Source organism: Protopterus annectens, chromosome 10.part0, assembly GCF_019279795.1.
Source record: "Protopterus annectens isolate FY-2018-M chromosome 10.part0, PAN1.0, whole genome shotgun sequence".
In the NCBI taxonomy this organism is placed as follows: domain Eukaryota; kingdom Metazoa; phylum Chordata; order Ceratodontiformes; family Protopteridae; genus Protopterus; species Protopterus annectens.
Window position 1 is genome coordinate 1,018,473,871 of NC_056744.1, and position 23,990 is coordinate 1,018,497,860.

At 44.3% G+C, this 23,990-nt stretch overlaps 1 protein-coding gene across 1 annotated transcript in view; it reads right to left on the minus strand.

The window, feature by feature from the left end:
• The window catches only part of MFSD14A (major facilitator superfamily domain containing 14A), a 953,206-nt gene that overhangs the window by 591,395 nt on the left and 337,821 nt on the right, over window positions 1–23,990 (minus strand). Inside the window, exon 6 of the mRNA XM_044085782.1 lies at window positions 9,143–9,361. Coding sequence (XP_043941717.1) covers window positions 9,143–9,361 — 219 coding nt within the window. The remainder of the gene's footprint in view (window positions 1–9,142; window positions 9,362–23,990) is intronic.

Here is a 23,990-nt window from a genome sequence, read left to right on the forward strand (position 1 = left end):
AATCCTCCATGCAGCTAGATTGAGTGTTTTCAGCTGACTGTGAAGAGTTCTGAAGTTGTGCTGAGTCAATAGAAGAGGCATTAGAGGCAGGATCCATGGTGGGGAATGCGTCAGGCTCCTCAGGAGTGGGTACCAGTGTTGTCTTGGCCAGTCTGGAGCAATGAGAATCATCTTGGGTCAGTCTGCTCTGGCTTTTAATAGAACTTTGGGCAGCAGAGGAAGAGGTGGAAAGGCATAAACTGTCATTGTTGTCCAACTGAAAGAGAGTGCGTCCACTTTCCAGGCCTGTGGATGATAGGTCCTTGAGCAGAATTTTGTCAATTGGTAATTTCTGTGGGAAGCAAAGAGATCTATGTCTGGCCTTCCCCATGCTTGAATTATCTTTGTAAAAACTTGAGGATGCAACTTCCATTCATGTGGCTCTGTCATATTTCTGCTTAGGTTGTCTGCCAGCGTGTTTTCCTTGCCTGGCAGGAATTGTGCTTGAAGTTGGATTTGTAATTCCAGAGCCATGTTCCAGAGAGACATGGCTAGCCTGCACAGGGGATATGAATGGGTTCCTCCCTGTTTGTTTATGTACCACATCACTGTGGTAGTGTCTGTCCTTATCAATAGCTGGCCTGGATGCAGTAGGTCTTTGAAAGCCATAATAGCATTTATTACTGCTAGCATTTCCTTTTGATTGATGTGTAGGTGCTTTTCTTTTTGGGACCATTTGCCCTGAATGCACCGATCTGTCATGTGCGCCCCCCAGGCATAGTCCGAGGCGTCTGTTGTGATGATTTGATTTGCTTGAGGCAAGCAGAATGGGAGACCTATGTTTCTTTGGCATGCCTGAGCCCACCACAGAAATTCCTTTTGGAGGCATGGAATCAGTGGTATAATTGTTTCCAAACTGTGGCTGTGTTGAGACCATAAGTTTTTTAGGTACCATTGAAGTTTCCTCATATTCAGCTTTGCACATGGGATTAGCAGGATGCAAGATGCCATAAATCCCAGAGCCTGCAGGATTTTCCTTGCAGTCAGCCTGGTGAAGGTTGCCAGTTTTCTGAAACATTGAGCTAGTTGCCCTTGTTTCTCTGGCGTGAGGTAGGCCATCTGGGTGTTTGTATTCAAGCTGGCACCCAGGAAAATTATTGTTTGAGAGGGTATTAGTCTTGATTTCTTTTTGTTGACTGTGTATCCCAGAGAGTTCAACAACTTTATTACAAACACCAGGTGTTTCAGAAGTATGTGTTTGCTGTCCGCTTGGATCAGGCAGTCATCCAAATATGGGTATATTTGTATCCCTTGAAGTCTGCAGAAGGCAATTACTGATGCTAGGCATTTCGTGAACACTCTGGGCGCAGTAGATAAGCCAAAGGGCAATGCAGAGAATTGATAATGGGTTGAACCTGCAAGAAATCTGAGGTATCTTCTGCAATCTTGTCTGATAGGGACATGCAGGTATGCTTCCTTGAAGTCCAATGTTACCAGCCAAGACTCCTTGCCCAGCATGGGAAGAAGCTGCAGTAATGTGAGCATCTTGAATTTTGGTACGAGTAAATATGTGTTTAGGATGGATAGGTCCAAAATAGGTCTCCAATCTTTGTCCTTCCTTGGTACCAGGAATAGTCTGGAATAAAAACCTTGACCCTGTTCTTGTGCAGGTACCTCTTGAACAGCTTTCATGTCCATGAGAGCTGAAATTTGTTTTTGTGCCTCTGCCCTTTGATTGTGTGGCAGGTTTGGCATGCCTCTCATTTTTGGAAGGGTGTGAAAGTGGAATTTGTAGCCTCTGTCTATAATGTCCAGGATCCATTTGTCTTTTGTGACAATATGCCAATTTTTCGAAAATAATGCCAGTTTTCCGCCTAAAGGTGCTGCCATTAGAGCTTTACTTGGTATGCAAAGGGGAAAGTCATTGGTTCTGCTTTCTGAATGGCTGTGAACTATCCTCACCACCTCTTGGTGTAGGTGCTTGCCATTGTCTGCCTCTAAATGATCCTTGAGATTGCCCTCTACCCCTCGGGCACCTGTATCTACCTCTTTGAGGTCTGTCCGTGGCTGGAAAGGACCAATTTTTTGAAGGCCAATTTCTACTGAAACGTGGAGGTTGTACCTGTAGGAAATCTTTCACTGTTTGCATTGATTTTGCCTTTTCCTCCATTTTCTTTAATACCTCCTCAGCTTTAACACCAAACAATACATCTTTTTGAAGAGGTGCATCTAGTAATTTAGCTTTAACATGATCTGGTAAGGTTTGCTCTTTGAGCCAAGCATGTCTACGCATGACTGATCCTGTAACAGCAGCTCTACATGAGGCCTCTAAAGCATCAAAACCACATTGCAAGGTATGTTTACCCACTTGTTTTGCACTATGCAACAAATCCTGCAACTCCTTCCAAGTCTGGTTGTTCAGGTTGTGACATTTTGCTTTTCAAATGAGATAACAAAAACTATTGATACTTTAACATATGGAACTGACAGTTTAATGCCCTCATGGTTAAAGTGGCCAAGGTGTATACCTTTTTTCCCCCACCTTTCTAAAGCTCTGGAATCTCTCTCTGAAGGTAATGGATTTTTGGCAGTGGAGGCCTTAATTCCCTTGGGACCCTGTGAAATAGTTTTGGGGTCAGCCGCATGGCTTTTGTACAGGAATTGGTGTGAATCAGGAACCCGGTAATACCTGTCAGGCTTGACTGGAGCTGGAGGTAAAGAATCAGGGTTAAGGCTGGCCTCTGAATACACATCATCTAGTATGTCTAAGACAGGAGGGATAGCCAGAGGCCTGTGCTGAGGGAGCAAGAGGAAATCCCTGAGCCTTTTCTTGGAGTCTGAGTAATCTTGGCCTTCCCAGTGGAAGTGTTCCCTCAAGGTATGCAAGGTTTCCCCAAAAGAATAGTCCTCAGGGGGGGGAGACAGAGGGAATGGACTCCTCTGCATCAGAATCTTCAAAAGGGGAGTATGAATGTTCCTAGTCTTCAGAATGTTCTGAAGTAATGGAGGCCTGGTCCGAGGAAGGGTATTCTTCCTCCACTCTGGGCCTTTTGTCCGAGGGGTTGAGAACCCCTGATAAGAGTAATCAAATCCTCAGCCATTTTGAGCATCTGTTTTTTAGGCATGGGGCCTTGAGAGGGGCCCTGTGGAGCTTGTCTTTTAGTATGCATGGCTGCTTTAGATTTAGTGAAAGCCTTAATGGAAAAAGAAGAAGAAGGCCTGAAGACACCTTGAGAGGTGGCAGGCCTGTCTAAACTCTGAGTTTCCCCGCCAAGAGTGGCGTCGGTATCTGTAATCGGGGTGTGGGCCGAGGAGCCTGTGACCTCCGGCACAGAAGACACCACTAAGGAAGTGTCATCGGTAGTCAGGGTCTGCGTAGGCGCCTCGCTGAGAACCGGAGCACCTGTAGTCGGCTTTAGCGTGGTGTTGGTAGAAGTCGCGGACCACGCATGTCGGTCCTTATCTTTGCATCTTTTACTCAAAACTGGAGTCGGAGTATCCAACGACATAATGTAATTAAACTTTTTGCCAAAATAGTGTTGGGCGAACTCCGCCCAACGCTTAATAGTGCGTCTGTTGAATGTAGCACAAAAACGACAGGCCGAAACGTCGTGGTCTGGGCCTAAGCAAGGAATGCAGAGGGAATGGAAATCCTTATGCGGTATTTGCTTCCCACATGAAATGCAATTATTAACTTTGTCTGACATCGGTCTGAGGCAAGAAAAGTTTCCCCAACGGGGTACTTAGCTTTCAAGAAGACTTCGGTTGAAAAATATTCGTAATCTCAGGAGCTGGCCGACCGGCACTTGCGAACTGCTTCTGCTTCGGGGACCGCGCGGCAAAAAAGACTGGAGAAAATGGCGTCGGCTGGTTCTTTTATACCCCTGCCGCACTGACGTCAGGGAAGAAGCGACGACATCCGACGCCAGACCTAGACTTTGGAATTCGGCAGACCGAGGACCCACCTGACGGCAGGATAACCCATCTGTTATGACTGCAGCTGTATGCACGATGAACATCAATGTATCATGCTGTAAAGGAGCATCCAATAATTTTGTCTTAACATGATCAGGTAAACTCTGTTCTTTTAACCAAGCATGTCTTCGAATCATAGAACCTGTAACTGCGGCTCTACAAGAGACCTCTAAAGAATCAAAACCACATTGCAGAGTATGTTTCCCACTTGTTCAACTGCATGCAATAAATCCTGCATTTCTTTATAGTCAGGAGCTTCCGAGCTTGTAAGCACTTTCTGTTTTAACTGAGCCATTAAATATTGTTGGTACTTAAGCATGTGAAACTGGCAATTTAAAGACCTTACTGCTAAAGTTGCAGAAGTGTAAACTTTCTTCCCCCATCTATCCCAATGCTCTAGAATCTCTGTCAGAGGGGACTGGATTTTTTGCAATGGAAGCCTTAACCCCTTTGGGACCCTGGGAAATGGTTTCTGGGTCAGCAGAAGGTTTTTTTATGAAGGAACTTGTGAGAGTCAGGGACTCTATAGTACCTATCTGGTTTGGCTGGTGCAGGGGGCAAAGAATCAGGAGATAAGCTGGATTCAGAGAACACATCATCCACAATATCTAACACAGGCGGAATAGCAAGGGGCCTGTGCTGAGGCAATAAAAGGAAGTCCCTGAGCCTTTTCTTGGATTCTGAATAATCCTGACTTTCCCAAAGGAAATGCTCCCTCATGGTGTGTAAAGTTTCCCCAAAAGAGTAATCCTCAGGAGGAGAGGTTGAAGGGATAGATTCTTCAGCATCAGAGTCCTCATAGGGGGGGTAGAGAGTAACAGTGGTCTGAAGAGGAATCAGAGGAAATGGAAACCTGATCAGAGAAATCATAGTCTGTATCCTGCCTAGGCCTTTTCACAGGAGGGGGATGGGAACCCCTGATTAGAGTAATGAGGTCTTCGGCCATTTTCAGCATCTGTTTCTTAGACATGGAGGACTGTCCAGGAGAATGCTGCACTTGCTTCTTTGTCTTTAATGGTGTTTTTGTCTTGGCTGTTGCTTTAATGGTAAGTTGTGAAGGTCTGAAAACACCCTCAGTAGCCGATGCCTGCTCAGCGGCTGCGGACCCATCCGAGGGATTAGTTTCCGTAGGCCCAATACCTTGAGTTTCCACAGGCCTAGTTGTCTCCACGTGGGAGTTGGAGGCGGCCTGTGGCTCTGAGGTAGCGGGTGTCAGGGGCTGCGAAAGCGCCTCACTGAGGACCGGCGACTGGCCTAGAAGAGGTTTCGTCATCGGTTTTGGACCTCGGATGCCTGTCCTTATCCTTGTGTTTTTTATGAATTGTGGTCATCGGTTGTTCCGACGGCATTGTATAATTGAACCTTTGGCCAAAGTAGTGCAAAGCAAAATCAAAACGTCGTTTTATAATGCGTTTGTTAAATCTGGCACAAAACCGGCAACTAGTGACGTCGTCATCAGGGCCTAGGCATGGAATACAGTAAGAGTGGAACTCCTTATAAGGTATTTGCTTCCCACAAGAAATACAATTATTAACTTTTTCTGACATTGGTCTGTGGCAAGAAAAATGTTTCCCCAACGGGGTACTTCGCTTTATTGAAGACTTTGGATCTGAAATTCTACTTCAAAAATCTCAGGAGTCGGCCGACCGGCACTTGCGAACTGCTTTTGCTTCGGGCACCGCGCAGCAAGAAAGACTGAAGAAAATAGTGTCGGATGCATCTTACATACCCCTGGCGCACTGACGTCAGGGAAGAAGCGACAGCAACCGATGCCGGACCAAGACTTTGGAACTCTGGCCGACTGCAGGACCGCCTGACGGCAGGATAACCCAAGTGTAATGACTGCAGCAGTGTAACACGATGAACATCCTACTGTTGAGCCTCTGTCCAATGGATTTGGGTGTTGGTCTGGCCAACCATTTGGGGTTCGTAAGGTGTGGAAGTGGAATCTGTATCCTTGGAATACTATACTTAAAACCTATTTGTCCTGGGTAATGAGTTCCCAGTTTTTTGCATGCAGGGCAATCTTTCCCCGTAAGGGAGCAGGCAGTTGAGCAGGGTTTGGAAGGTTTAAGGTTAAGTCATTGTGACATTTTTCCATAGGGGGTGTCTAACTACTTCCAGCTTTGGAAGTGGGATCCCCCGCACTGCTTAGGCCTGTGAGTGTCTTGAGACTGTAGCCTAGGTGGTCTGCTGTTCCTGGGTTTGGACTGAGACTGGAAAGGACCAATTCTTAGAAGGCCAGTGCCTACTAAATCTGGGAGGCTGTACTTGCAGGAAATCTTTAACAGTTTGCATAGATTTAGCTTTTTCCTCCATCTTTTTAAGGGCTTCTTCTGCTTTGTTGCCAAACAGGCTGTCTTGGTTTAAGGGAGCATCCAGTAATTTAGCTTTAACATGATCTGGCAAGTTTTGCTCCTTAAGCCAAGCATGCCTTCTAAGTACAGACCCAGTGACAGCAGCCTTGCAAGATGCTTCTAAAGAGCGAAAACCACATTGCAAAGTATGTTTACCAACTTGTTCAGCAGAATGCATTAAATCCTGTAATTCTTTATATTCAGAACAGTCAGGAATCAACATAATTTTCTGTTTAAGTAGTCCCATAATATGCTGCTGATACTTTAACATATGAAACTGGCAGTTTAAGGCCTTAATGGCCAAAGTAGCAGAAGTGCATACCTTCTTACCCCATCTGTCCAAGGCCCTGGAATCTCTATCAGACGGGGTAGGGTTTTTGGCAGTGGTAGCCTTAATGCCTTTAGGTCCCTGGGAAATGGTCTCTGGGTCCGCAGTAGAATTCTTGAAGAGGAATTTGTGAGAGTCAGGTACTCTGTAATACCTGTCAGGTTTTCTGGGAGCTGGAGGTAAAGTGTCTGGGGCAAGGCTGGATTCCAAGAAGTCATCTACAATGTCCAGGACAGGGGGGATAGCTAAAGGCCTGTGTTGAGGGAGGAGTAAGAATTCCCTTAGCCTCTTTTTGGAGTCAGAGTAATCCTGGCTTTCCCAGCAGAAATGCTCCCTAAGAGTGTGCAAGGTTTCACCAAAAGAAAAATCTTCTGGAGGGGAAGCAGAGGAATGGAATCCTCTGCGTCTGAATCCTCATAGGTAGATAAAGGCAAATCCTAGTAATCAGAAGAAACAGAAATTTCAGAATCCTGATCAGAAGAATCAGAAGGGAATTCAGTTCTAGGTCTCTTAGAGGGGGAAGGCTGGCTTCCCCTAATTAAAGAAATAAGGTCTTCAGCCATTCTTATCATTTGTTTTTTAGGCATATGGGCCTGACCATGTGGTTTGGATGTCGGTTTTCTAGGCGTGGGTCGAGTTTTAGGCCTTGAAGAATAAGATAGCGTTGGTTTGAACTGCAAGTCTGCAGGCCTGAATACACCCTCAGAAGCCGGTGCCTGCACAGCGGCTCCGGACCCATCCAAGGCAGAGACATCCGCAGGTTCCATAGTCGAAGAAGCATCTCGCGGCATAACGGATTACGAATGGGTCTCAGAAGAGGCCTGCTAATCTGAAGTAGCAGGTATCAGGGGCTGCGAAAGCGCCTCACTGAATACCGGCGAACAGGTGACTAGCTTAGCGGAAGCGTCATCGGCAGTTTTGGACCTATGCGGTCTGTCTCTGCCTTTATCTTTACGCTTTTTCAGAAAATCGGTAGTCGGATGGCTTACCGACGACATTTCTGGATAGTTAAACAGAGTACCAAAATACTCTGCTGCAAAAATAGACTGATGACGAATAGTTCTGGGGATGAATAAAGCACAAAACTGACAGCAAGGTATGTCGTGCGTCTGGGCCTAAGCAAGGAATGCAATATGAATGAAAATCTTTATGAGGTATTTGCTTTCCACAGGTAAGACAATTGTTAACTTTTACTGACATCGGTTTAAGAGCAAGAAAAAGGATCCCCAACGAAGTACTTAGCTTTTTTGAAGACTTTGGTTCTGAAACTCGAAAACGAAAATTTCAGGAGTCAGCCGACCGGCACTTGCGAACTGCTTCTGCTTCGGGCACCGCACAGCAAGAAAGACCGATGTAATGGTGTCAGCTGCATGTTTTATACCCCTGACAACCTGACATCATGGAAGAGGAGACAGCATCCGATGCAGGAATACAAGACTCTGGTATTCAGGCTGGTGAAATGTAATGTAATGACTGCAACAGTGAAACACGAAGAACATCAGCTTTTAACAAACAGTCAAATCCCAAGAGTGGGTAGAATCTTTAAATGGGAACATGAGTAAAAAGGTCCCCTTGCACAATTTCAAAGAAACCAAGGAAGAATGATTCGCACCAGAGTGAAAATTTGAAATAGCTGCGAAATGAACAAGTAGAACAACTTGCCCTGTTAAAAATGGATGCCCAAAAAATCGAGAACTGCTGAGACTGGGGTGGAGAAAGGGTCCAGGTGTCTCTGAAGACGGAAAGAAAAGGGTAGAGAGGCCTAACTCGAAAGGGAGTTTAAAATATCAGAAAAGGGTTTGAACATTAAGCAGAGTCTGTAAAAGAGCAAAGGAAGAAGAGGAAGGAGATACTACAGACAGAAAACTTGCAAAAAAGGGTATAAGAATTATTTGTTAACTTCCTATCTTTAGAACAGAAAATCTGTGTTTGAATGAAGATGTAGTGGCAAATGAGATCAGAGGTATGCAAGAATGGTGGAGCATTAAGGGTAAAGGGAATATCTGGACAGCTGGATCCATGAGGCCAAGTCAGATCTGAAATTGGATCAGAGACCCCATCAGTTGAGGGATAAATGAAAATGACATCATCAGAATCTACAGTAAAAATCCTCCCTGTACCCCATATCACCTTTCTTACATACAAGAACACTTAAAATAATGCCATATAACCAAGGAGAAAAAAAAAAAAAGAAAATCCTAAACTCTAAATCACTGCTGGCATACAAAGAGAAACTACACTGGTGTTATTCCAAAAGGAAAAAGAGACAGATAGTGTAGTTTCAAATCAAGGAACAAAAACTCATTGAGTTTAGATCTGTCTGCTTTACACCTGATCAAGCACAGGGAAACCACTTTTAATGATTTTAAAATAAAGTCACATTAAATCAAGTTATCTGGGCACCCACAATTCTATATTTCTATGCGGGTTAGTTAGGGGTGAAGCATTACCTCCATTTCCACAGCAAAAACAGGCATCAGGCATAGCTATATCCTTTACTTACAGCAAATGGATCAGCTTGTTCCCAGGATATAGGAGCACCCCATGATGCTGGCCTCATCTTCTCTGGCAGTGATTCAGGTACAACAACCAAGATGAAAAAGATATCCAAAAGTGCTACAGCTGTGGCCATCACCACCACCAGATTATCCCCATAAAATTTACAGAGGTAAGCTCCAATAGCAGGGCTTGTCACCAAACTTGCAGCAAACGTTGCTGAAACCTGGACAATAAGCACAAACAGAATGAAAGAAATACAAGCTTGTCAGTATTTTAAATTTAAAATGTCATTATTCAGTACATTTAAAAATAGAAATGCAAATGGATGCTATAGACTAAAACTCTGAAGACACACACGCATTTGTTTTCTTTGTTCCCCTGTGCTATAGTTAGGTTCACCAGGGAAACAGTCACTCTTTTTAACAGAGAAGAATTGTTTTTGCTAAATGACTTGCTCAGATTTCCATATTATGCAATAAGAGTGACAATCTACATGATGAAAGTCTGACAGCTCACATCCTTAATTCTCTGAGTTATGCACACTTGGTGTAGTTTAAAACACTGGATTAAAAGCACAAATTACATTTTATGAAAATCTATCAAAATACAGTAATGTTATATATATTCAATCAATATTTGGTTAGGTAAAAAGAGTTAAGAAAAGTACAGGTGTGTACACTTACCATAAATGTAGATGTTCGAGTGTATTCACTGTTGCATTCATTACATTTGGGTTATCTGCTTGCAGTAGCCCTCAGACGGCCTGATTAACAAAGTCTTGGGTCCTACATTGGTTGCTGTCCCTTCTTCCATGACGTCAGGTCGTCAAGGGTATAAAACATGCAGCCGATGCCATTACATCAGTTTTTCTTGCTCCAGATGTCAGGTGCCCCCCTAATGGGAAGCAATTAAATCTATAACACAAGGATATACCTCCAACAAAAAAGCAAATACACCAAAAAGCTTTTTGAGTATAGTAAGTGAGAGTAGTGGTATAGCCAAAAGAAGAAAGGGGGCTGGAGGGAGGGTAAAGTACAGTTGTGTACACTTACCATAAATGTAGATGTTAGAGTGTTTTCACTGTTGCAGTCATTACATTTGGATAATCTGCTGGCAGGTTGCCTTCAGTCGGCCTGAATAACAAGTCTTGGGTTCTGCGTCAGTTGCTGTCTCCTCTTCCATGACGTCAGGTCGTCAGGGGTATAAAACATGCAGCCGACGCCATTTTAATCAGTTCTTCTTGCCCCAGATGTCAGGTGCCCCCCAAATAGGGAGAAATAAAAAAAAAAAAAATATATATATATATATATATATATATATATATATATATACATATATACATATATATATATATCTGTAAATATATAAATGCACTTTAGAAAAAGTACAGTTTTGTACCTACCATAAATGTAGATGTCCGATAGGTATGCATCTGCAGTCCTAACATATGGGTTGTCCTGCCTCAGGCAGCCCTTCGGTCGGCCGGATTCCAAAGTCTGGGTCTGGCCTCGGCTGATGTCGCACTTCACCCGACGTCATAGCTACTGTTTATTGGGTATAAAGGCATCAGCCGACGCCATTTTCCTCAGTGTTTCTTGCCCCAGATGCCAGGTGCCCTCTAGGAAGGCTCAATTTGGATAAATGCAAATAATTCCAAACAGTAGAGAGCAAACAATATAAAGATATATAAGTATATACATATATACAAACAAATACACCATAATAGATTCCCCCAGCTAGCTAAAAGAAGGGGTAAATACCCTAGGAATACCACAGAGGGGAAGGAGGGTGGGTAATCCTGACTGCAGATGCATACCTATCGGACATCTACATTTATGGTAGGTACAAAACTGTACTATGTCCTTCAAGGATGCATCTGCAGTCCTAACATATGGGTAGAATACCATAGCCAAACTGGGGGAGGAGGCACTAAGATAAAGATGGTGTAGTTAAGATCCCTTGCAAAACAGCAGTTGCAAAACCTGCTCGGGATCTAGAATATAAGGGTAGATTATAATGCTTGGCAAATGTATGCACGGAGCTCCAAGTAGCAGCTTCTAAAATGTCTTTGGTAGCCACTCCTCGTAGGAAAGCTGTAGTGGTGGCTGTAGCTCTTGTGGAATGAGGTCTGATATTTTCAGGAGTTGTCTATCCATGAAAAGAGTAGCAAAAACAAATGCAATTTCCTATCCATTTTGAGATTGTCTGTTTTGAAATTGCTTTTCCTTGCATTCCTGTTGCATATGCTACCAGAAGCTGTTCAGTTTTTCTGCTAGTCTTAGTTCTGTCCAGATAGTAGCGTAATTGCCTGTGCACATCCAAGGTATGTAGTATTCTTTCCCCCCTGTTCTGTGGGTTGGGGAAGAATGTAGGTAAATGAATCGCTTGGTTCAATGATACTCTGGAGACCACTTTTGGCATACAGGTAGGGTTAGTTCTCAGAGAGACTCTGTCCTGATGGAAGATAAGGAAGGGCTGTACTGCCATTAATGCCTGTAACTCAGATACCCTTCTTGCTGAAGTGATTGCTAGCAGGAAAGCAGTTTTCCAAGACAAGAACTGTAATTCTGCTGTTGCTGCTGGTTCAAAAGGGGGAAGTGTTAACTTTTCCAGCACAAAGTTGAGATCCCATGTAGGTAAAGGTGGTTTCCTTGGAGGTTTTACATTTTTGATTCCTCTCAAGAACTGCCTGAGTAGAGGATGAGAGAAGACAGGAGGATCCATGTTGTATTCTGCTGAAATTGCTGATGCATGAATCTTAATGGAGGAGTAAGACAGGCCATTGTGGAACAGTTCTGCTAAATATTCCAGGATGTGTGCTATGTTTGCCAATGAGACATTTTCTCCCTTTGCTGCACTCCAAATGAGGTATCTTTTCCACTTGGCTGAATAAGTCTTCCTTGTGGAAGGTCTGCGTGCCTCCAGGATAATGTCCTTAACCCTCTGGGATAAACCTGGGTTATTTTGTTTTATGCAATATTCCAAGCAGCTAGCTGCAGTGTTTTCAAGTTTGGATGTAGGATCTTGTAATTGTCCTGTGTTAGAAGTAAGGGACATAAAGGTAGAGGCCATGCGTGTGTCCGAGACATGCTTCTCAGTAGCGGGTACCAATGTTGCCTCGGCCAGTCTGGAGCTATCAGGATTACCCTTGGCTGATCCTCTCTGATCTTCAGTAGAACTTTGTACATCAAGGGAAGAGGTGGAAAAGCATATGGTGTCAGGTTTTTCCCGCTGAAGGAAAGGGAGTCCACCCTCCAAGCAAGTGGGTGGTATGCTCTTGTGCAGAATTTCTTCAATTGGTGGTTGTGTGGGGAGGCGAACAGGTCTATCTCTGGTAGTCCCCATTTCTTTGTTATGGTTTTGAAGATATCTGGATGCAGCATCCATTCGTGAGCATCCGTGGTAGTTCTGCTTAAGGTGTCTGCTAGAGAGTTTTCTTTTCCTGGTACAAATCTGGCCTGAAGTTGAATGTTGAGATTCAGGGCCACATTCCACAGGTCCATTGCCATCCGGCATAGAGGATATGAATGTGTACCTCCCTGTTTGTTGATGTACCACATGACTGTGGTATTGTCGGTCCTTATCAGCAGATGACCCTGTTGAAGGAGTGGTCTGAATGCCTGGATTGCATGTTTCACTGCCAGCATCTCCTTTAGATTTATGTGTAGATTCAGCTGGTCTTGGGTCCATAGGCCTTGAATACACTTGTCCACCATGTGTGCCCCCCATCCTAGGTCTGAGGCGTCCGTGGTGATGGTCTGGTTTGGATGAGGTTTGTGGAAAGGCAAGCCTCTGTTCATCTGACAGGCCTGAGCCCACCACAGGAATTCTTGCTTCAGGCATGGAATTATTGGAATCTGGGCTTCTAGACTGTGCTTGTGTTGAGACCATACATTCCTTAGGTACCATTGTAGCTTTCTCATATGCAGCCTGGCATGTGGAACCAATATTATGCATGATGCCATGTAGCCCAGGGCTTGCAGGACTTTCCTTGCAGTAAGCCGAGTTTGTGTTGTTAATGTCATGAAGTAGGCTGGTAGTTGTTTTTGTTTTTCTTTTGTGAGAAAAGCCATCTGAGTTGATGTATCCAGTTCTGCACCCAAGAATGTTATCCTTTGGGATGGTACTAGTCTTGACTTTTGCATGCTGACTGTGTATCCCAAGGCTTGCAACAGTTGTATGACATTTTCCAAATCTTGTTGTCCGCTTGTATTAGGCAGTCGTCCAGGTATGGGTAAATTTGAATCCCCTGTAGCCTGCAATGAGCAATTACTGATGCCAGGCATTTCGTGAATACTCTGGGCGCAGTAGATAAGCCAAAAGGCAATGCTGAGAATTGATAATGCTCTGATCCTGCAAGAAATCTGAGGTGTCTTCTGCAATCTGGTCATATAGGGACGTGCAGGTATGCCTCCTTGAGATCTAGAGTCACCAGCCAAGACTTCTTGCCCAGCATGGGAAGAAGCTGCTGGAGGGTCAGCATTTTGAATTTTGGAACAATGAGGTATGTGTTCAGTGCGGACAAGTCTAGAATAGGTCTCCATTGATTTTCTTTTCTTGGTACAAGGAAAAGCCTTGAGTAAAATCCTTGGCCTTGTTCCATAGGTGGTACCTCTTCTATAGCTCTCATCCTTAGTAAGTTGTTGACTTGTCTTAGAGCGTCTGTTTTTTGGCTTGGTGGTAGGTTTGGCATTCCTCTCTTTTTTGGTAGAGCGTGGAAGTGAAACCTGCAGCCCTTGTCTATTGTTTGTAAAGTCCATTTGTCTCCTGTAATGTAATGCCAGTTGTCAGAGAATAAGGCTAGCTTTCCACCCAAGGGTGCTTCCAGTTGTTCCCTGGTAGGCAGAACTAGAGCCAAGTCATTGTGTCTGCCCTGTGGAAGTGGTTGTAGTTGAATCTGTGGCAGTACTTCTCTGGTTGGTAGGTTGCCACTGACGTCCCCTGTAGGCACCCCTAGATTGACCTTTGCCTCTGGGGCGTCTATTTCTGCCTCTCTGCGCTCTGGAGTTGTCTGGAAAGGACCAATTCTTCGAAGGCCAATTTCTGCTAAACCTCGGAGGTTGGACCTGTAAGAAATCCTTGACTGTTTGGACAGATTTTGCTTTTTCTTCCGCCTTCTTTAGAACCTCCTGTGCAGGGGAGCCAAACAAACTTTGTTTCTCCATGGGAGCATCTAGGAGTTTTGACTTAACATGGTCTGGTAGGGATAGTTCTTTTAACCAGGCATGCCTTCGAATCACTGTTCCATTCATAGCTGATCTAAAGGAAGCCTCCAGTGCATCATAGCCATATTTTAAGAAATGGTTACTGACCTGCTGAGAGTTATGTACCAAATCCTGAAGGAACTTGCGGTCTAAAGGTTCAGGAGAAGACAGTTTTTTGTTTATCTGGTCTAACAAAAATTCCTGGTACTGAATCATGTGAAATTGACAGTTCAAGGCCCTGGCCGAAAGAGTAGCAGAAGTATAAACCTTTTTACCCCATCTCTCTAATGCTCTAGATTCCCTTTCAGAGGGAAGAGGGTTTTTGGCAGAAGCAGCTGCCACACCTTTAGGGCCCTGTGAAATGGTTTCAGGGTCTGCAACAGGAGCCTTATACAAATGGTAATGTGTGTCTGGGATCCTGTAATATCTGTCTGGCTTGGCAGGGGCCGGAGGAAGAGAATCAGGGGCAGTACAGACATCATTATATGCATCATCAACAACTGTTAGTACTGGCGGAATGGCTAAAGGCCTATGCTGTGGTAAGTGTAAAAAGGTCCTTAGCCTTTTCCTTTCTGAAAAATCCTGGCCCTGCCATTGGAAGTGTTCCCTCATAGCATGCAAGATTTCCCCAAAAGAAAATTCTTCAGGAGGAGAAGCAGAAGAAATGGAGTCTTCTGCATCAGAATCCTCATAAGGAGAATATGGGTCTTCGAGAGAGTCTGGATTGTCTGAGTCATCCGAGGAATAATCTGTAGAAACAGGTTCCGGGGGTTCAGTCCTAGGCCTCTTGTCTAGAGGGGGCTGAGAGGCCCTGTCTGGGTGAGGTTGGGATCCCCTGATCAAAGAAATGAGATCCTCAGCCAGGCTGAGCATTTGGGAACTAGAGGTAGGCCTATGAGAAGGAGTTTTTGCAGGTAAGGCCTTAGAAGATTTAGCTGCTTTAGCCCTGGCAAAAGCCTTGATAGACATAGAAGCAGGGGGTCTAGCAGCCCCACGTGCAGGGGTAGATATGTCTAAAGGAATAGTGTCTGACAAATCCTGGGCGCCAGCTTCTGTAGCAGTAAATTCAGTAGCAGATTCAGCCATGCTCTGTGAGGCCTCGGCTATCGGAGGCATGCTTTCGGCTGAAGGAAGAACCGGGGACTCGGTTTCAGCCGAAACCGAGACACTCGCGGTTGGCCTAACCGTGGTTTCAGCCGAAACCGCGGACCACGAGTGTCGGTCCTTTTCCTTGCGCTTTTTAGCTAATTGAGTAGTCGGAGTCTCCGACGGCATTTTGTATGCAAAAGCGGGACCAAAAAACTCCTCTGCAAACTCCGACCGACGTCTAAGTGTCCGTCGGTTGAAGGAAGCACAGGCTAGACAAGCTGATACGTCGTGGTCTGGGCCTAAGCAAGGAAGGCAGTAAGAGTGGAAATCCTTATGAGGTATTTGTTTCCCACAAGTTAAACAATTATTTACTTTGTCTGACATCGGCTGAGGCAAGAAAGAGTCCCCAACGGGGTACTTAGCTTTTTAGAAGTCTTCGGTAGTAGAAATCTCTGGATCTGACCGACCGGCACTTGCGAACAGCTTCTGCTTCGGGCACCGCGCGGCAAGAAAGACTGGGGAAAATGGCGTTGGCTGATGCCTTTATACCCAATAAACAGCAGCTATGACGTCGGGTGAAGTGCGACATCAGCCGAGGCCAGACCCAGACTTTGGAATCCGGCCGACCGAAGGGCTGCCTGAGGCAGGACAACCCATATGTTAGGACTGCAGCTGCATCCTTGAAGGACATCATAAAATTACCTTCAACTAAAAGCAAATACACCACAAAGGCTTTTGAGTAAGGGGGCTGGTGGGTGGGTAATCTGGACTGCAACAGTGAATACACTCGAACATCTACATTTATGGTAAGTGCACACAACTGTACTATGTTCTTCGTGTTTTACTGTTGCAGTCATTACATTTGGGTAGAATCCCAAAGCTATGGATGGGAGGATGGAACTAAACAGCATTAGGAGCAGCTATAAGGCCCTGCAGGACTGCAGTGGCAAAGCCTGCCCTGGATTTAGAGAAGAGAGGTAAATGATAATGCTTTGTGAACATATGAACTGAGCTCCATGTAGCAGCTTCTAGAATGTCTCTGGTAGGTACCCCTCTGAGAAAAGCTGCTGAAGTAGAGGCAGCCCTGGTGGAATGGGATCCAATTCCCTTGGGCACAGGTTTACCATGGTGCAAGCAGAAAAATGAATGCAATGGCTTATCCATTTAGAAATAGTCTGCTTTGATATCACCTTCCCCTCTGATCCTGCAGCAAATGCTACCAGTAGTTGCTCAGACTTTCTTAGAGATTTTGTCCTGTTTAAGTAGAATCTTAGTTGTCTGTGTACATCCAAATGAATGCAGAATCCACTCCCTCTTGTTTTGCGGATTTCGGAAAAAAGTTGTCAGATAAATGGTCCGGTTGAGAGTCACATCGGATCCCACCCCTTAGGCATAAAAGAAGGATTGGTCCTGAGGGCCACCCTGTCCGGGTAAAAAATAATGAAAGGCTCCACAGCCATGTGAGCCTGTAGTTCTGAAACCCTTCTAGCTGAAGTGATTGCCAAAAGAAAAGCTGTCTTCCAAGACAGAAATTTTATATCCGCAGTAGCTGCTGGTCCAAAATGAGGCAGGGCGAGTTTTTCCAGCACAAAATCGAGGTCTCATGCAGGAGTTGGCGCTCTCCGAGGAGGCCTTAAAGTTTTAGCCCCTCTGAGATACTGCTTTAGTAGTGGAAGAGAAAAGAGGGGAGGCTCTGTGTTGTAATGAGCCGAGATGGCAGAGGCATGGATTTTTATTGAAGAAAAAGATAGGCCCTTGTCAAGCATTCAGTTAAGTACTGTAAAATCTGAGGAATATTGGGCTTTGCTGCATCTATTCCTTGTGCTTGGTTCCAAGCACAAAATCTCTTCTATTTATCAGCATAAGATTTTCTAGTACTAGGCCTTCTGGCTTCCAAAATGACATCCATCACAGGTTTACTGAGAGGTGTGGTTTGAATAATTAGTTGATTAGCCATTCTGCCAGATTCAGAGTTTGGAGCGGAGTGTGCAGAATTTGATAGTTCTGCTGAGACAATAGATGAGGTGTTTGAGGTAAGTACCATAGAGGAAGGTGGGATATATTCCTTAGAAGTGGGTACCAGTGTTGGCGAGGCCAGTCCAGAGCAATTAGAATCATTGTTGGTTTTTTCCTGTCTGACTTTTAATAAAACCTTGAAGAGTAGAGGCAGAGGGGGAAAGGCATAGACTGATAGGTTTTTTCCAGCTGAAGGATAGAGCATCCACTTTCCATGCTTTTTTGTGAAGAGTTCTTGTGCAGAATTTGTCCAACTGATAGTTTTGGGGAGAGGCAAATAGATCTATGTTTGGGCTTCCCCATTTGTGTGTTAACATGCTGAAGATTTGTGGATCCAGGTTCCATTTGTGTGGGTCAATAAGATTTCTGCTTAGGTCGTTAGCCAGAGTGTTTTGCTTTCCTGGCAGGAATTGACCTTGAAGATGTATTTGGTAAGTCAAGGCTGTGTTCCACAAGGCCATGGCTAGTCTGCAAAGGGGGTAGGAATGGGTACCCCCCCGTGCTTGTTTATGTACCACATAACTGTGGTGTTGCCCATCTTTATCAGTAGTTGTCCTGGATGAAGTAAGTCCTTGAATTCTGTCAGAGCATTCTGAACAGCTAGTATTTCTTTCTGGTTGATAGGTAGATGCATTTGGTTTGGGCTCCCTTTGCCCTGAATGCATCTCCCTGCCAGGTGGGCCCCCCAAGCATAGTCTGATGTGTCTGTAGTTAGGGTTTGGGTGGCAGGGGGTAGAGTGAATGACAGTTCCTTGTTTTGGTGACACGTCTCTGCCCACCAAAAAAAACTCCGGTTGTGGGCAGGGAATGAGAGGAATCATTGTTTCCAGGCTGTGACAATGTTGACTCCATAAGCTTTTTGGGTACCACTGAAGTTTCCTCATATGCAGTCTTATATATGGAATCAGTAGAATGCAGGATGCCATGAACCCCAAAGCCTGCAGAATTTGTCTTGCAGATAAATGGGATCTTGTTGCCATTTGTTTGAAGTATATTGTCAATTGCATTTGTTTGCCTGGTGTTTGGTAAGCCATCTGGGCAGTTGTATTCAAGCTTGCACCCCGGAATGTAATTATTTGAGAGGGCACCAGTTGTGATTTCTTTTCATTTATGGTGTACCCTAGGCATGCTAGAAGCCTTTTTACAAAAGCCAGATGTTGAAGAAGAGTGTCCTTGTCCTCTGCATGAATGAGACAATCGTCCAGATAAGGATAAATTTGAATGTTTCTTTGTCTGCAGAATGCAATTACTGGTGCCAGGCACTTTGTAAAGACCCTGGGCGCAGTAGATAAGCCAAAGGGCAGTGCAGAGAATTGGTAATGCAAAAAGCCTGCTTTGAATCGGAGGTATCTTCTGCAAGATTCCCTTATTGAGATATGCAGGTATGCCTCTTTTAAGTCCAGAGTTACCAACCAGGCATTCTTGCCTAGCATAGGCAGTAGCTGTTGTAAAGTCCGCATTTTGAATTTTGGAATATCCAGGAATGTATTCAGAATCGATAAATCTAGTATTGGACGACATGATTTGTCTTTTCTGGGTACCAGGAAAAATCTTGAATAAAAATCTTGTCCTTTTTCCTTTTCTGGTACCGGTTGAATAGCCCCCATATCCATGAGGGACATGACTTGTTTCTGGGCCTCTGCCCACTGGTTTTGTGGCAGATCTGGCCATCCATTTGGAATTGGCAAAGTATGGAAATGAAATCTGTACCCCTGGGGATACGGTTTAATACCCACTTGTCCTGGGTAATTAACTGTCAATTTTGAGCATGAAGTGCTAGTTTGCCCTCCAAGGGGGCTGCCAACAGATAAGTGCTTGGAGATGGTAGAGGAAAGTCATTGAGACTGCTTACTGTAGGGTTGTGCTTTGTTACCTCCAAATTTGGAGGTGGAGGCACCCCATTGCTTTGACCTGTAAGATCCCTGTGATTGATATCGGGAGCCTTTTGAGCACCTGGGTTTGCCCTGAGTAGCTCTGTTGAACACAGGAAAGGACCAATTCTTAGTAGGCCAGTGCCTACTGAACCTGGGTGGCTGCATTTGCAAGAAGTCTTTTACAGTTTGCATAGATTTAGCTTTGTCTTCAATTTTCTTTAAAACCTCTTCTGCCTTATTACCAAACAGACTATCATGCTGTAAAGGGGCATCCAACAATTTAGCTTTAACATGATCAGGCAGATTTTGCTCCCTGAGCCAGGCATGCCTTCTTATGACAGATCCAGTTATGGCGGCCCTGCAAGAGGCCTCCAAGGAATCAAAACCACATTGTAAAGTATGCTTTCCAACCTGTTCTGCTGAGTGTAATAAATCCTGTAACTCTATTTTCCATACAATCAGAAATCAACACCATTTTCTGTTTCAGTAAGCCCATAACATGCTGTTGATATTTAAGCATATGAAACTGGCAGTTTAAAGCCCTGATTGCCAAGGTTGCAGACGTATAAACCTTCTTACCCCATCTATCCAGCTCCCTGGAATCTCTATCAGAAGGGGTAGGATTTTTGGCTGTAGAAGCCTTAACACCCTTGGGACTCTGAGAAATAGTCTCAGGATCAGCAGCAGGATTTTTGAAAAGAAATTTGTGGGAGTCAGGAACCCTGTAATATCTGTCTGGCTTACTAGGAGTGGGAGGCAGGGAATCAGGAGCCATGCTTGATTCCGAGAACACATCATCAACAATGTCTAATACAGGAGGTATTGCCAAAGGCCTATGCTGAGGGAGAAGAAGGAAAGCCCTACGCCTCTTTTTTGATTCAGAGAAGTCCTGACTCTCTCAGTGAAAATATTCCCTTAAAGTATGCAAAGTTTCTCCAAAAGAGTAATCCTCAAGAGGAGATGCAAATGGGATGGATTCCTCTGCATCAGAATCCTCATAAGGTTTGTTTGTGTCTTTCGGCTTTTCCCGGTTAGGGGTCGCCACAGCTGAACTCCGGTCCGCTAATGATTGGCAGTAGATTTTTACGTGCTGGCTTGCCGGGCCTAATGCACAACCTTCAACAAAGGAATGCCCATTCACACTTGTCGCCACACAGAAGACGCTCTAACTGAGAGTCGAACGGGTAACGTCTAACTGTGAGGAGACAATGCTACCGCAGCAAAGGTGGAATAGAAAATTCCTGATCAGAAGAGGAATCAGAAGAAATGGAAACCTGATCTGAAGATTCATAATCAGTGCCTTCCCTAGGCCTCTTAGTGGGGGTTGGGAACCCCTGATCAAGGTAATTAAATCCTCAGCCATTTTGATCATTTGTTTTTTTAGGTATAGGGGCCTGAGCACGTGGCTCATGCATCGGTTTTTTAGACATACTTGTTTTTGCTGATGGAGTCGGTTTAATATAAAATTGTTGAGGCCTGAAAAAGTACAGTTGTGTACGCTTACCATAAATGTAGATGTTCAAGTGTATTCACTGTTGCAGTCATTACATTTGGGTAATCTGCTAGCAGGTTGCCCTCAGTCGACCTGAATTCCAAAGTCTTGAGTCCTGTGTCGGTTGCTGTCTCGTCTTCCATGACGTCAGGTTGTCAGGGGTTTAAAACATGCAGCTGAGGCCATTTTCTTTAGTTTTTCTTGCCCCAGATGTCAGATGCCCCCCCAAAAGTAGCAAATATATATATTAAAAAAAAAAAATGTATATATATATATATATATATATATATATATATATATATATATATAATCTATATATCTATATATATATATATATATATATATATACACATCAATATAAACTTTACCTTCATCTACAAGCAAATACACCACATAGGTTGTAGAAGATAGAAAAGGAAAGATAAACTCCAAAATGACTGGGGGGATGGCGAGCAGGTAACCTGGACTGCAACAGTGAATACACTCGAACATCTACATTTACGGTAAGTGTACACAACTGTACTATGTTCTTCGTGTTTCACTGTTGCAGTCATTACATTTGGGTAGAATCCCAAAGCTATGATTGGGAGGCTGGAGCTAAACAGCATTAGGTGCGGCTATAAGGCCCTGCAGAACTGCAGTGGCAAAGCCTGCCCTGGATTTAGAGTAGAGAGGCAAATGATAATGCTTTGTAAAGGTGTGAACAGAACTCCAAGTAGCTGCCTCTAGAATGTCTTTGGTTGGTACTCCTCTGAGAAAGGCTGCTGAAGTAGCTGCAGCTCTGGTGAAATGAGACCTAATTCCCTTGGGCACAGGTTTACCATGGTGTAAGTAGCAGAAATGGACGCAGTGGCTTGTCCACTTTAAAATTGTCTACTTTGAAATAGCCTTTCCTTCTGATCCTGCAGCATATGTCATTAGTAAGTGCTCAGTTTTTCTTAGAGCTTTAGTCCTGCTCAAGTAGAATCTTAACTGTCTGTGTACGTCCAAGGAATGCAGAATTCTCTCCCCCTTGTACTGCGGATTTGGATAAAAGTTTGGCAGATGAATTGTTTGGTTAAGAGCCACACTGGAAACCACCTTAGGCATAAATGTACGATTTGTCCTCAGAGACACCCTGTCTGGGTAAAATATGATAAAAGGCTCTACAGCCATGAGGGCCTGTAGCTCTGAAACTCTTCTTGCTGTAGTAATTGCTAGTAGCAGAGCTGTTTTCCATCATAAGAACTTTATATCAGCGGTAACAGCTGGTTCAAATGGAGGCAGGGCAGGGTGAGCTTTTCCAATACATAATTGAGGTCCCATGCAGGTAATGGTGATCTTCTAGGAGGCCTTAAATTTTTGGCTCCTCTAAGATACTGCTTTAGTAAAGGATGAGAAAAGATTGGTGGCTCTGTATTGTAATGAGCCAAAATGGTAGAGGCATGGATTTTAATTGAAGAGAAAGATAGGCATTTGTCAAGCATCTCAGTTAAGTATTGTAATATCTGAGGAATATCTGGTTCTGCTGTATCAGTTCCTTGTGCTCGATTCCAAGCACAGAATCTCTTCCATTTAACAGCATAAGATTTTCTAGTACTAGGTCTTCTGGCTTCCAAAATGACATCCATCACAGCTTTACTGAGAGGAGTTGTTTGTATAACTACATGATCAGCCATGCTGCCAGGTTCAGTGTCTGGAGTTGATTGTGCAGGATCTGATTGTTTTGCTGGGACAGTAGTTGAGGTCTTTGATGTAAGGTCCAAGCTGGGTATTGAGACAAGTTCCTTAGGACTCGGTATCAGTACTGGCAGGGCCAGTCCGGGGCAATTAGTATCATTTTTGGTTTCTCTTGTTTGACTTTAAGGAGGACCTTGGGAAAAAGAGGCAGAGGAGGAAAGGCGTAAACTGACAGTTTTTTCCAACTGAAGGATAGGGGGTCCACTTTCCATGCTGGTCTGTGATAAGTCCTTGTGCAGAATCTTTTCAATTGATGATTTTGAGGAGAGGCAAATAGATCTATTTCTGGGCTCCCCCATTTCTCTGTTATCATGCTGAAGACTTGTGGATTTAGTTTCCACTCGTGAGGGTCCATAAGGTTTCTGCTTAAATCGTATGCCTGACTATTTTGCTTTCCTGGCAGGAACTGAGCTTGGAGATGTATTTGGTAGGTCAAAGCTGTGTCCCACAGTGCCATGGCTAATCTGCAAAGGGGGTATGAGTGTGTGCCCCCTTGCTTGTTTATATACCACATGACCATGGTGTTGTCCGTCTTTATCAGTAGTTGTCCTGGATGAAGTAAGTCCTTGAAAGGCAGTTAGGGCATTTTGAACAGCTAGCATCTCTTTCTGGTTGATATGTAGATGCATTTGTTTTGGGGTCCATATACCCTGAATGCATCTTCCTGCCATGTGGGTCCCCCAGGCATAATCTGATGCATCTGTTAAGGTTTGGCTGGCAGGGGATAGAGTGAAGGCCTGCCCCATGTTTTGGTGACATGCCTTTGCCCACCATAGAAACTCCTGCTGTAGGCAGGGTATGAGAGGAATCATTGTTTCTAGACTCTGAGAATGTTGACTCCATAAACATTTTAGGTACCATTGAAGTTTCCTCATATGCAGTCTCACATATGGAATCAGTAGGATGCAGGATGCCATGAAGCCCAAAGCCTGCAGAATGTCTTGCAGATAACTGGGTTTTTGTCGCCATCAGTTTGAAGTAAGTAGTCAGTTGCCTTTGCTTGTCTGGCATGAAGTAAGCCATCTGGGCAGATGTATTCAAGCTTGCACCCAGGAATGCTATCATTTGAGAGGGTACCAGTTGCGATTTCCTTTCATTTATTGTGTACCCTAGGCATGTTAGAAGCCTTTTCACAAATGCCAGGTGTTGAAGAAGAATGTCCTTGCTCTCTGCTGGAATGAGACAGTCGTCCAAGTAAGGGTATATTTGTATAGTGTTTTGTCTGCAAAATGCAATTACTGGTGCCAGGCACTTTGTGAAGACCCTGGGCGCTGTAGATAAGCCAAAGGGCAGTGCAGAGATTTGGTAATGCATTAAGCCAGCCTTGAATCTGAGGTATCTTCTGCACAATTGTCTTATTGGGACATGCAGGTATGCCTCTTTTAGGTCTAATGTCAACAGCCAAGCATTCTTGCCCAGCATATTTTGAATTTTGGAATGTCCAGGTATGTGTTCAAA